The 13,758-nt window shown below is 42.3% G+C and overlaps 2 protein-coding genes across 3 annotated transcripts in view; one reads left to right on the top strand and one right to left on the bottom strand.

Moving 5' to 3' along the window:
* The window catches only part of SLIT2 (slit guidance ligand 2), a 394,889-nt gene extending 391,521 nt beyond the window's left edge, over positions 1–3,368 (bottom strand). For both annotated transcript variants that reach the window (XM_072622130.1, XM_072622131.1), the window contains exon 1: positions 1,052–3,368. In XM_072622130.1, the coding sequence (XP_072478231.1) occupies positions 1,052–1,230 (179 nt within the window). In that variant the 5' untranslated portion in view covers positions 1,231–3,368. The remainder of the gene's footprint in view (positions 1–1,051) is intronic.
* LOC140512062 (uncharacterized) lies at positions 2,733–10,043 on the top strand. Its single transcript, XM_072621424.1, has 3 exons — positions 2,733–2,877; positions 2,960–3,506; positions 7,171–10,043. The coding sequence occupies exons 1-3, from the start codon at positions 2,733–2,735 to the stop codon at positions 7,499–7,501; spliced, it is 1,023 nt and encodes a 340-aa protein (XP_072477525.1). The 3' UTR covers positions 7,502–10,043.
* The last annotated feature ends 3,715 nt before the right edge of the window (positions 10,044–13,758 follow it).

The following is a 13,758-nucleotide window of genomic DNA, read 5'->3' as shown; positions in this document are numbered from 1 at the left end:
TCGTCTATGAATGAGATTTCACCCTAAACTGTTTAGCATTTTTTCAGGTCGACCCTGCATGGTAAAGCGTGCCTCGTTCTAACTAACACCCTCTTCCTGGGCATTAGGCAAAGGAGGAGGGGATGGGGTTGGGAAGGGAGTGGGGGTGGGTCCCGGGAGTGGGGGAAAAATTACTTTCTCCCCGACCCTGCGACTTTCAGCCTTTCACTGATCCGGCTCTTACTCCTCCTTCTGTCCTTTGATAAGCAGCAGACCGAGCAAGACCAGCAACCTCATTACTCCCTTATTATCCCTCCCTCCCCTTTCTAGTGTGAAACACAAAGCAGTGGGACTAATGTTTTAACTTCTTTCATGTCGCCTAACATTACGCTGCGCAAGCCCATGATGAGAATAGCAGCGAGGGGGACCTGGAACCAAACCGCGAGTGTCAACCACAACAGGGCAACTGGATGTGGTGTAAAAATGTCATGTTTCCCTTATTGAGTCCACTTCTCTCTCCAGTACTCCCCTCCCCCCCTTGCCCCCGCCCGCGGGCCAACTCCGGATTGAAAGTAGGAGGGAGAAGGTAGTGGAGGGAGGAGAGTAAAGAGAAGCAAGCCTATTACACATCCCATGAACCTCAAGACCAGCTCGATAGCACTTGGCCCTCATTCCTTTCCCAAGGCTATCCTCATGGCCTGCGAGCCCTCTTCTTTCCCCTTCCTTGGGTAGGGAATGCAAGGGTGGGCTCGGGCGGCTGCGGAGCAGGAAAAAGGAATGTCACTTAGTGGAGGGGCATGTTTTCTACTGTGCAATCCCTTCTCCTGGATCATGCCTGGGGATTCCTAAGAACTGACCTTGGGCAAATCACTTATCCTCCCCGGGCCTCAGTTTCAGCATCTGTAAACGAAGCTCCCCTCCAGTTCTACCTCTGCTATCCTGTGAACTGTCCGGTAGCAGACTCTTAGAGGGGAAGGTGTTGGTGGAAGAGGATGGAGGTTGGTTGTTCAGGAGATGGCAAGGAAGATGGGGGAGGGGGGGCGGGAGGAGGAGGGAGGGGTGAGTTACTCACAGCCTCTCGGTGTTGCGAGGGATATTCCTCGGCACGCTGCGCAGCGCCAGCCCGTGACAGTCTACGGTGCTCCCGGAGCAGGAGCATTGCGCCGGGCACGACTGCGGCGCCACCTTGCTCAGAACTACCAACACTAATCCCAGCGACAGGGACAGATTCTTAAAGCCGAAGCCACACATCTTCCTCCTGCTGTCTCGTCCTTCTCCAACAAGCCCTGGAAGATGCCACTCCACCCTCGCCCCCAGGGAACAAGCCCCCAAATCGGAGGAACAGATTCCAAGCGTCAAGCCAGACGAGAGTTTCAAAAGAAAAAATGTAATAGTAATAAAAATAATAATAAAAGCACCGCAATACACACACGCGCCTCCCACCCCCAGCTATCTCCACCCTCCTGGCAGACGCTACTTCGGGAAGTTTAGGTCTGAGAAGATCACAACACAGGGCAGCGCCCGACTTCACTTATCACCAAGGTTGGAGAGTCCAGCAATAAGTCCGAAGGTTTCACGCGTCCCTTGTCCAAGGATCAACTTGGCGGTAGATTCCTCGTTCTCCTGATAGCAAAAATGATGCAGGACCAGGCTGTGAGTGAGTGTGTGTGTGTGTGTGTGTGTGTGTGTGTGTGTGTGTGTTATCTGCACATACACACGCTCACCCCTACGAATCAGAAAGACTCTCTCTGGTTATCGATTTCTGGAGGAGTGTTTTAGAAAGACAGGAAAGGTGTGGGAAAGTGGAGAAGGAAAGGAGAGGGAGAGAGGTCAACTTAGAGGAGAGGCAAAAAAAGAAATGCCCCCTCCACTGAAACAAACTCGAGTCCTCCAAGCTACCAGCCACACGACCTGCTCTTGCCTAGAACTGCACGCTTCCTGCGAAACTGCATTGCGACCAGTAGCCGCCACAGAGCACCGCACTAGCAGCCCGGGGGTGGCGAGGCTGGGAGCCTGGGCTAACCGCAGCTCAATTCACGCACTCTTCCTCTCCCAACCTGCAGCGGCAGGAGCAACAGCAGCCGCACCGAGCAATGCGTTCTGTCTCACCAGCCGAGGAGGGCGGTTTGTAAAAGCACATGCACTTCTTGGAAGCGCTGGGCTCCTTGCAAATCAACCTCCCAAACCTCTTCCAAGATCTAATCTGGAGGCAAAGAAAATTGTCAAACGGTAATCAAACAGGAAAAACGAGTCATTTCCCAAAGATAGGCTTCTCTCTGCCACCACTCTTTGGGAGGAGGAAAGAGAAGGCCAAGTTGAGCAAGAAATCTTCAAGACTGAATGGGTGCAGGCTCTGGGGAGGGTTTACCACTAGGCAGGCAGGGGCGATTTTCAAAAGGTGGAGAGGTTCAGGTTCAGCATCCAGTCACAGTAGTCCTGGGGTCTTCAGTGGTAGTATTATCCGCAGCGGCGGAGTGTACAGCAAGCGGGGCTGAAATGAACTGAGAGGAAAAGACAGCAGCTGAATGTCAAATGTGTGTGTGTGTGACCCCTCTCGTTTCCCGGATACAGTAGCTCTGCAGCAGACACCTGATGGGAAAGGTAGACACTGAATATAGTTCAGCCAGATGAGGGGTCTCCGGCCCTCCGCGAGGACCCCCTTGCAGTAACCTGGGAAAAATAAGGTGGTTCTTCTAAAGTCCAGGAACTTTTCTCTTCGTTCGATCTTGTCCCTCCACCGCCTGATAGGAAAGATGACCCACAAAGAGCTGTCCGCAATTCCCGACGGTGCACCTGACTCTGGGGCTTCAATAAAGAGCAGCCCAAGTGGATCCAATCCCTACTGCTCTCCGGTCTGCCTTTCCCTTCTCCGGAAAGGGAGTTTAGGAAGGGGGGGAGGTAGTCCGCGGGTGGGGTAGGGAGTGAAGGAGGGGGCCCGCTCTTCGAGTTTTCCAGACCCCAGCCAACGTCTAAACAATAGGACACAACGCACACAAGGCGGCCAAGTCTCCGATTCCCCAAAGAGGCCAAGGTGGGTTTGTTGTGGCAGGAGTGGTTCTCTGTGGCAGCTTGGCGCTGCACTGTGCGTGTCTCGAGAAAGGACAACAAAAACCCTGGCCAGCCTCTGAGCCAAGCCTGCCGGGCCGCTCTGAGGATTCCGCTACCCCCTCAGCACACACGATTTGCCCGGGAAGAGCAGCAGCTTTTTCTGGCTCCCGGGAACAACCTCATCATCTTCACCATCGCCATCCTCCTCCTCCTTCTGACCACGTTTGTCTGATGCCGGGCTACAGCCTCCTCCGCCGCTGCTGCCTCTGTAGCCGCCGCCGCCACCGCCGCCGCCACAACAGCCGCCTCCGACGTCCGGGCACTTCTCAAATAAATAACACCGAGCGAGAAGTTAACCACGCTCTGTTCTTATATACCAGCGGCGGAGCCCCCACCCCCTCCGGCCACGCCCAAAACCACAGGCGCCGAGCTCACTGGCTGGGCAGCTCCGGAACCCCAAGTACCTCGCTGGGAGAGAGGTGAGAGCCCTGGGGAGAAAAGGGATGGGAGTTGGGAGGGAGGGCAGCTGAGCAAGGTCGGCGCTGGGCACCCGGGAACGCACACGGGCGCACAAACACACGTTCATTAAGTTAGGGGGAGAAAAGAGGTTCTTCCACCTCCCACCTCCCACATCCAGCTCCCCCAGCCTCAGAGAGGTGGTCCGGTGGCTCACAGTTGGTCGAGATCGCCGTTGCTTTAGTGGGGAAAAAGAGCAAGCTTTATTGAACTAAAGCGAAGAAATACACGGGGCAGTCAATAATGCAGCTTTTACCACATGTTCCTGAAGGAGATCGTTCAGTGTTGGCAAACACATATGCACACAAATCTACAGAAGCAAATCTGTGGGAGCACACACACATACACACACGTGTATGTTTTGGAGAGCTTTAAAGTTTAAGTTCAAAAGCGATGCCTCTCTCTGTGTTCCCCCCGCCCCCCATTCTTCCCTTTTACAAGGTCTTCCGCTTAACCCCTTCTCTATACTCACACACTTACCAGCACTCTCTTTGAAGGACAGCAAACGGTTTTAAAAATCATGTGATTGATGATGGGCTAGGGATTTTGTTTCCTTACAAACAAACAAACAAAACACTGTAGCCATTCACCCTTTATCCCAGGGTATAGCTCTGATTTCCCTTTAATTCCTCTTTTGAAAGAGTTTCTTTCCCACTTCTTTTCTCTGTCATGTGTCCAAGCCTGCAGTCTGGCCCAAGGACAGCAGCAGTCACCTTCATCTTTGCCTAGCCCTTTGTACCATTCTTTCTATGATCATATTCCATTCTTCCTAGTTATGCTGTATAGTTATTATTATATATTTATGTGTACATTCCCCCAACTACCTCCATCCACCTTCCAGATTGTAAATCCCAGACAAGGAAGAAGCGGGTCTTAATTAGAAAACCTTAAGGTTTCCCCCTTTGCCTAGAACAAGTTTGGTGTATGGCAGAATTTCAATAAAGGTTTGACAAATAAATGTTTGATGAATGAATGAGAGAATCTTAGCAAATGACCTTTGGTGCCACTTATTTATTTAGTGGTAAGCACTCTGGGTTTGTTTTCTCTTCAGTAAAATCAAAGGGTTGCACTAGATAATCTCTTAAAACCCTTTCAGCTCTAATCAAATCCCTTTCCCCAGTCGCCACCCCCACTGACTGGTAGAAAGTAAGCTCCTTCAGGGTAGGGACAGGTTTTCTTTTTCTATCAGTCATCCAGATGCGGAATACTTTGCTCATAGTAGGTGCTTCTTAAACATTTCTTTAAATACATTGGACATGATTCTATGAAATGAATTGACTTCTTTCACAAGAAAGGGAAATCTTACCCTACTGTCTTCAAATTACTTTATAGACTTACTTGAGGACCTCTGAAATTGATTATTTTGTTGGTTCCTTTTATAGAGATATGCTCAACCAGGATCTTCCAAAAATGTCTCACAAGGTCTCTCTCCTGTTCAAATTTACCAAATTTTAGCCTTCCATACAAGAGAGGGCTAGCTATATCTTTGCCACTCTGGGATTCTTTGACCCCTTTATGGCTATGTGCATAATAACTGGGTTAACTCCTTCTGTTCCCACTCTGTTGCTCTACATTCATAGATCAGTAGCACCATTTTTTTTGAAGAGTTCAAAACACACTATTTATTATCTCATTTGTCCCTTCAGATATGTGTTTAAGCAGATTTCAAAGTGTGGCCTTTTAATGTCCTTGAGGACTAGAAAAAATTCATCATCATACCCATTTCACACACAGGGTAACAATATTTAGTGTTGACAAGAGATGTGGAGCTCACCTAGCCAATTGTCCTCATTTTAGAGAAAAAGAAAATGATACCCAGGGACATGAAGTAACTTGTCCAGTGTCACAAAGGTAGTAAGTAACAGCTGGGATATGAACCAAGATCTGTCAGTAAATTCAATTTTCTTTCTTCTCTAATACTCATACACAGAAAAATGATCTTGCTCAAGGTTTCATAGGAAGTATGAGTAGACGCTAAGGAGTCTTCTTTCCCCTATCACCTAGAAAAATAATGTCCTCCCCCTCTAATAAAATAAATTAAATTAGTGTTTAAAATATTATTTTAACAGTTTATTTCACAACTGTGAACCCTTTCAACCACTAAAGAGAAGTAGATTCAAACAGTCACATAAAGCTACCTTTGAGACCCAATTAATGAATTTCCTCTTTCTAAATCACTCCCCCCTCCCTCATGCCCTCTTTTTGAACATATTTAAGAATAAGGTCAGTCAGTCAAAACATCCTTAATTAAGCACTTACTGTGTGCCAGGCACTATTATTCTAAGCCCTGGAAATACAAATACAAGCAAAAAACCCCAAACAGTTCCTACCCTCAAAGGCTTATTTGGGAAAAATTAGACATAAAAGGAAGCTGAAATGGAGGAAGAAGAGGTGATCCAGCAGGGTACTTAAAGATAACTAATAAAACAGACCATTCTTTTTTTTTTTTTGATTGCTCTAATTGTTCAGAAGTTCTTATACTGAATCAAAATTTTCTTACCTCAAATATTTCCCTCTCGCCCCCACCCCGTACTCCCTGTTCTGCCCTCTGAATTAACATACAATACATTTACGGACTTTGTGCACTGAATAGTCCTTTAAGTATTAGGAGATAGCCACCTGTTTCCTCCCTCCCCTTCTTATCTTTTCGCAGTTAAACTTCCTTTAATCATTGCCTATACAATATGGTTTTGAGAGGTTTCAATATACTCCTTGCTTGCCTTTGGAGTACAGTTCATCAGTGATACAGAATTTCAGTGGCAAATATGTTACTTGTTAATGCACATACTTGTTTTTTTATGACATCCACATGTCATCCATTATTGTAGTTTTTGTGGAAAGAAAGGTCACAAATAAGAATTCTGGTATTATATTTTGCTGATAATAAATAGCTGACATAATTTGTGGTCATATGCCTACAGAAGCACAGGTTTTGTTGTTTTTTAATGATGTGAAATTTCCATATGAAGAGGTGTTTGGTTGGACATGGAAGGTACCACAAGTCTGAATGGAGTTCATTAAGAAAATAACAGAACTGTAACTAATTATTGTCTGAGAGACATGGCACATGAGTTGTCTTGGGTCACCAACTTTTAAGTTAATTAAATGGAAATTTGTATGTAAGTGACCCAGTTACTTTGGCTTTTTAAAATATTATTTCATTATTTTTGTAGGGTTCCTGTGAGATGTAGAAGGTAGTGGAATCTATAGTAACATTCATTTCTAACTCCTAATTCAGTATGTTTAACTTCACCACAAAATTGAGATCTCAGTTTTTCAATTTGATTCTCTAATACCCAACATGGCTAACACAGTCTGTGGTGCCTATTGTCACCACATGAGGTCTCCATAAATCCTGACCTGGATTAGTAGACATGGAATCAGCTATAGTCTACATTAAAGACTTTTCTGTTATTCTGGGAAAGAATCCAGTCGCTACAGTAATTTAAAAAATAATACAGAACTCCCAACAACTCACACCTAAGAATGAAAAGAATAAAAAAGTTATTTTTCTTCATTTTCATTTCTTTAATGAAACTAAGGGAATTGACAGTGTGGTCTATGATTAACAGCAAAAAGCATCGATTTCTCTTTAAAACTAAACTTTTTTTCTTTTCTTTTTTTCAGGGTGGATCAGCTTCATGATACTTTTCAATTAAAACTAAAACATCCTGTGCTTATCTCTTCAAGGGTAAAAAAAAAAAACAAAACCAACCCAAAATATTATGTCTGTTATCTCATTTGCTGTCCCAGTAACCAGCAACATAAAGAATATGCAGAATCCCTTCATGCTGGGGTTAGACTTCAAAACTTCCAGTATGCCTGGGGTCAGAACAGTCCTTGGAATTCTCCAGAGGTGAGAAATCTCACTTGGGTTGGTAGAGATACAGGCTCTTCAATGCCACTTCCCCTCTCCCCCATTCTCCTCCCTGCCCTCCCACCACCACACATACTTTAATAGGCTTTGGGAAGGAAGGTGGTTATGTTGACCATTTTAGTCAGATAAATATGGAAATACCAGAAAGTCCCTAAAAATGGTTTATCTGTAGAAGATTCTCTAGAATCTTGCTAGACCAGGCTGGTAAAGCAACTGCTAAAATAAGCAAGTAGTTGAGGGTGATGGTGATGAGAAGGAGATACAGAATAGGCAAGTGATTACTACAATTTGATGCTCACATAAAACTGATTGCAAACCTTATAGCACTATATAAATTTTTCTGTTATTTTTGGACTCTCCAGGTACCTTTAGTTTCAATGGGGTTTGGATCATTCCACATGCCAGACACCCTCTAGGGGGCACCAAAATATTTTACCATGTAACTGCAAGATGGTGTAACATATTCTTGTGATAGACTGTAGGGCTGGAAGAGCATTTTATAGCTAGGAAATGGGTTAGGTGACTCAGGCATGGAATTTAGAGCTGTACGAGACATAGATCATTTATTCCAACATCCTCATTTTACAGATGGGGAAACAGTCTCAGTGAGGTGAAATAACAAGCCGGGATTTGAACCCAGGCATTCTAATTCCAAATCCAGCTCTCTTTGCACTGTACCACCAAATAAACAAGTATAAGAAATAGAAAGGACACTACTGAAGTTCATTAGTTTCCCATGAATTCCATGTGATGAACTTATAAATTAGAGCATATTGATGCTATAAATTTTCATTTTAAGACTGGGACAATACATTAGTTTATGTGTCATAAATTGTGATCAAGCCAGTTATCCCAAGTATCTACAATTGTTTTAGGGTGTGAGGAGGAAATAGTAGTCCTGTTGTATGTAGAAAATTCTGAGTGAGCATGCTCTGCACATCTCTAATATTCTGGATGCTAGAGAAAATCATCTGGCTGGCCACATTACTAACCTAGCAAAAAGTGGAAGGGAACCAGACCCTAATCATTTTTTTATCATATTTAGAAAGTTTTGGGAACTCAGACGCAGTCCTAATACTTTCCAGTGGTCAGACCTCAGACTCTATACCTGGAGCGGGAAAAACTGGGGGTCCCATGCTAATTAGGGCAAAATCTCAAACCCTAGACCAAAAGACAAAAGATGTGGAAGATAGTGCGATCTCCAAAACAACTGGTCCTTTGACGAGTGCATTGTACCAAATCAAACACAGATTCAAGTGCTCTCCATGTATGGGATACTTTGTGTGTCTCATTTCCTGACATTTCAGAGTTTAACTACTGAGTTGGTAACATGTGTAACCTAGATCTTGTTGACCTAGAACTGGGATCTAAACTAGCCACCCTCACTGTCAACTTCAGCACTTAAGGGTTTGGAGAGGGATCATTGATTCAGGATCATTAATTATTACCACAAAATCTTGGAAGCTAGAGACCTTCACAGCTAGAACCAATGATTACCATATTTATATCTGCTACTCCACTAATCACAGTAATACAGGGTCAATGTCTCCCAAACAAAAGTCTGTTTCCTTCTTATATGTCTCTGAATTCTTGTCCTCATCTGAATCAATCCTATCATTCTCCAGGCTCTTTCTGTCTTGGTCCTTCCCCTTTTCTTGTGCCCTCAGGAGCCCCACTCAATAGTTAATAAACTTCCCTTAATTCTTAATCTCTTCTTTTTACATTCTATCTTTCAGTGATTAGAAAAACTGCCCTTTATCTGTTTTTGGTAATTTCCTCACCATAGCACTACAGTCTAGTCTTCACCTTCATTTTTCTCCACCCCTCCCAGCTTACTGCAGCCTCAGACTATGTCACTGAGTTCACCAGCTTGAATATGTAAGCTTTTATTTTGTCTTACTAGGAATCAAGTTTCCACTTCTCAGCCGTGTAACACACCTTGCCAATGCTCACATCTTTAATAAGTGCTTACAATGTTCCCAGAATCTTGCTAAGACAAAGACCATCTCTGCCATCAAAGAAGGCATTCTAAAGTGGGGAACAACATACCTAGGTAAGCAGTGGCCAGAAAGGATCACTTTAGTGTAGGAAGTTATAGAGATAATGAGTAAGGTCCTAAAGGAGTGAATTGGCAAATGCTAGAGCATATTTAATCATGATTCATTGTTTCAAAATCAGAGGTATTAGGAAGGGAGGAGGGAGGTGGCAAGGTGATCAATAAGGATATTATGGAGGAGATCATATAAGATTTTCACAATCTGGATTCTACCAACATTTTCACCTTCATTTCATACTACATCCCTTTAAAAACTCAATTGTTAGCCACTTCCTCAATCCATCATCAAGTTTCTCTCCTCCATGAATTCCCTGCAAGCTTTCCCCCATGTTTGGGATCTACTCAATACCCACCTATTGCTGATCATTTAGGATTGAAGTCGACTGCCACTTTGGCAAAACCTTTCCTCATTTCCCCCAGTTGTTAGTAATTGATGTCTACTCAATTTTCTTGTATTATACTTATTTCTGCGTGCGTTGTATCTCCATAGTAAAAGGTTAAGTTCCTTAAAAGTAGCTACCATTTCTTTATTTTCTTTGTATATTCATTGCTGAACACAGTGCTTTGCACATAGCAGAGTAGTTAATAAATATTTGTTGACTTGAAAATAAACCCATCTATTTTTCTATAGCTGTGAGGTTTCAGATTGCTCTCTTACAGGGGAAAATCATCCAAAGTAAATATACACTTTCTAGTCATAATATTATATGCTGCATAAACCCAAAATGCTTTGGCTGACTCAGGATGCACTTAGCCTGAGGAAGAGTCTAGTGGAAAGTAGACAGGTGGGTTGACTAAGGACAATTTATGGCCCTCAGAACTGTGTAAACTCTTCAAGAATGCAAGAAAATGGAATCATTCTTTTAGAGGATTCTTTATAAATAATTTAAAATCCTGATTAACACTCTTGGGTGAAGAGAGGTGAAATTAAAGATATATTTGAAACTATAATCAAGAGTAAAATCAAAAGCATGAGAGCATTTTTACAAGCCAATATTTCTAATGTTTTTTAATAAGGTTCAAATTAAATACTTCTGAAGTTATGAACCTGTTTCCAGAAAAGGAAAAAAAAAAATCATGAAGGCTATTCACCAACTATGTGCCTTTGGAGAGGTCATACTCCATCTCTGAATCTCAGTTTCCTCATTTGTAAAATGAAAAAAAACTGGACTAGATGTCCTCTTAAGTTCTCTTCCCTCTCTAAACACCATGACCCCATGAAAAATCACATTGTTTTAATGAACTTAACAATATTGCTGCAGCAAAGACAAATGTCTCACTCCTGATACTTTTAGATGGGGGTGTCCCAAACTTCATTCCAACAGTGAGGTAGGCAGGACAGGTCTCATTTACATTTTATAAATGTGGAAACTGAGGGACAGAGAGACTATGAAATTTTTCCAAACAGTAGTAGAGCTAAACATAAAATATAGGCCTTCTTATTTCTACCTCAGGGTTATGGGATATCTGCTCTCTGTGGCATATCTGTCCAGTGATCAAATTAAGACAAATACAAATTATGCAAGTTGAAGAAATTTAAAGAAAAAAATTCACTGGAAAGGAAATAAAACAGACATGAAATATGAGCATCCAATAACCTGAGATGTGGAAATACCACTGAAGAGAAAATGTGGTCAAGTCCACGTAGAAGGTTATAAAAAAATAGCATACTGTGTATGCATGCAAATTCTGTGCCAAATCTATGCCAAAAACTGATACATGCCCTCCACAGGAAAAGAACTGAGAGAAGTTAAGTGGTTCCAATAGAGTGTTGGATCTAGAGTCAACAAGATCTAAGTTCAAATCCAGCCTCAGCTACTTATGAGTTTTGTGACCCTGGGCAATTCACTTAAATTCTGTATGCTTCAGTCTCCCAATCTGTAAAGTAGGGATAATAGTTGCACCTACTTCCCAAGGTTGTTGCAAGGATAAATGAGATAATATTTACAAAATGTTTTACAATCCTTAAAGAATCATATAAATGCTTATTCTTATCAATTTTCATTTTTCTTCAAACACATTTATGTGTCCCAATAACAATCTAAATTGTAGTCCAATCTTTAATGACAGATAAGGACCAGAAATAAAATCAGAGTATGGATAGGGTGAAGGTTGCCCGTTCAGTCTTTTTACTGGATGGTTGACTTGGGTCTATTCTGTTGACAACTCATAAATTCATGGTTTTGGTCACCAAATATCAACCCATGTAAGAGTGTCAATGAATCGGTCTAAGACCATCACCACAACTGGAAAATAAGCCAAAGAACTTGGCTTCTTGAGTATGGGCTTACTATAATCTCATACAAAGGACAACACCTTGTAATTTATTTTAAAGCAGAGTTTCTCAAATGTGGGAGGAGGGCAGGATATCACATTTCCCCACAGGGAAATTCTGAGGAGTGGTACAAGCATAAGAGCTATGAAACCCAAAGTAGTTGTTTTGTGGTAGAAATCAACGTCTTGCCCATTGCTATTCTTTGTCTAGCCTCTGAACTTTTATTCTTGAATTATCCAAGAGGTTTTCTGATTGCATATATCATATGACACTTTTCTGGGAAGAAGGGGAAAAAAACTGTTAACCGGATAAAGATTAACTATCACAAGTCCCTAGATGTTGGGAATCATAATTATCGGCACAGTTATCTGTGCTACCTATAATGGGGTGGGGTGGGGGGAATGTAGTGCATAGGACCCTAACTTTGGAGTAATGAGTACTGGACCTGAATCCCTTGTAAAATATTTAATAGTTGTAGGGCCACAGGCAAATCACTTAACTTCTTAGAACCTTAGTTTTCTCATTTACAAAATGGGGAAAATAATATTTGGGCCACCTACCTCATAAGGTTGGTATGAATAATGGGCTTTACGAACTCTAAACCATTGTTGTTTTTCCGACTTTTCAGTCTCATCGTTGCGTTGACTCTTCATGACCCCATTTGGGGTTTTCTTGGTGAAGATATTACAGTAGTTTGCCACCTCCTTTTCCAGGTCATTTTATAGATGAGGAAATGGTGGCAAGCAGGGTTAAGTAACTTGCCCAGGGTCACCCAGCTAGTATCAGGCTGGATTTGAACTCAGGGTTTTTGATTCCAGGTCTGGTTCTCTATCCACCGGACCAAATTATTTAACAATAGAATTAATATTAGCAGCTTTCACCCCCTTACTATCTTGTTTTCTTTTTTTGTTGTTCTTCAAAAAAGAACCATCCTACAGATAACCTTTACTTTTCTAGGCAAAATAAAGCAAAGATATTTTCCTTTCAAACAGCCTAGACATTCTGCCATGGACCCGTTACATTTTTGAGGGAAGGGTGATATGAAGCATGAGAGAGATGAGAGATGAAAAGTTTATGGGCTATGTAAATCTAGGGAGAACTGGTTATAAAGAGGAATCTCTGAATACAAACCAATGAATCCAACATCTGAATAAATATTCATGGCATTGAACCTGGAGTCACAGAAATATTCGTTTCTGCTGACTTTAATTGCCTCTTGTTTTTAGGAGATCAACCCATAAAACTGTATGTTTCTTCTTCTGACTATGTAGAACTGAACTGAGAAATGCTGCTACATAATTATCCCTCAAATGAAATGGAATGAAAAAATACATAAAATAAAATTGAATTCTAATGGCATCTTTAAAAAAGGGAAAATAACATAAAAATATAAAATAGTTGGTAATGTCACTTTAAAAGTTTAATAATTCCAAATTGCTATATTTTGTGATACAGTTATGAACTCTGGCTGTGAATTAGTTCACAGAGAACTTATTTTAAAACTTCTGTACACATTTCCCAATTTTATATATATGTATATATGTATGTATGTATATATGTACGTATGTATGTATGTATGTATGTATGTATGCATATTCCTCGAGTTCTCTGGTTGAGTCCTGTTTTCTTCTGCTTAACCAATTTCATATGCGCATACCCTATCAAAATAAGGTTGGAATCTGATGTTAGGTATTAACTCCTTTAATCTCTGACCAATAGGTTAGTGTTCCCACTGGGCACAAAGGCGACAGAAAGTCTAACAGAGTTTGACTGTGAAAGGAGGGTGTGAGAGCAGAAGGACCTAAGGAAGAAGAAGGGAGGGCCTTAGGAGGAGGGGGATTCCCAAGGAGTCCTGAGGGGTCTATAATGGAGTACCAAAGGAGGGGATTGTCAGAGTGCACAGAGGGAGGGAGAGGAAAAGCACAGGAGGAACTTGGAGGGGTGGGGAAAAGATTTGAAGCTGCCTTAGAAGAAAAGACTGAAGTCAGTATGACAGGGGTGTGTGAC

The sequence above is a fragment of the Notamacropus eugenii genome, chromosome 6, assembly GCF_028372415.1.
Source record: "Notamacropus eugenii isolate mMacEug1 chromosome 6, mMacEug1.pri_v2, whole genome shotgun sequence".
Taxonomy (NCBI): Eukaryota; Metazoa; Chordata; class Mammalia; order Diprotodontia; family Macropodidae; genus Notamacropus; species Notamacropus eugenii.
This window is presented reverse-complemented; position numbering and strand designations above follow the sequence as displayed.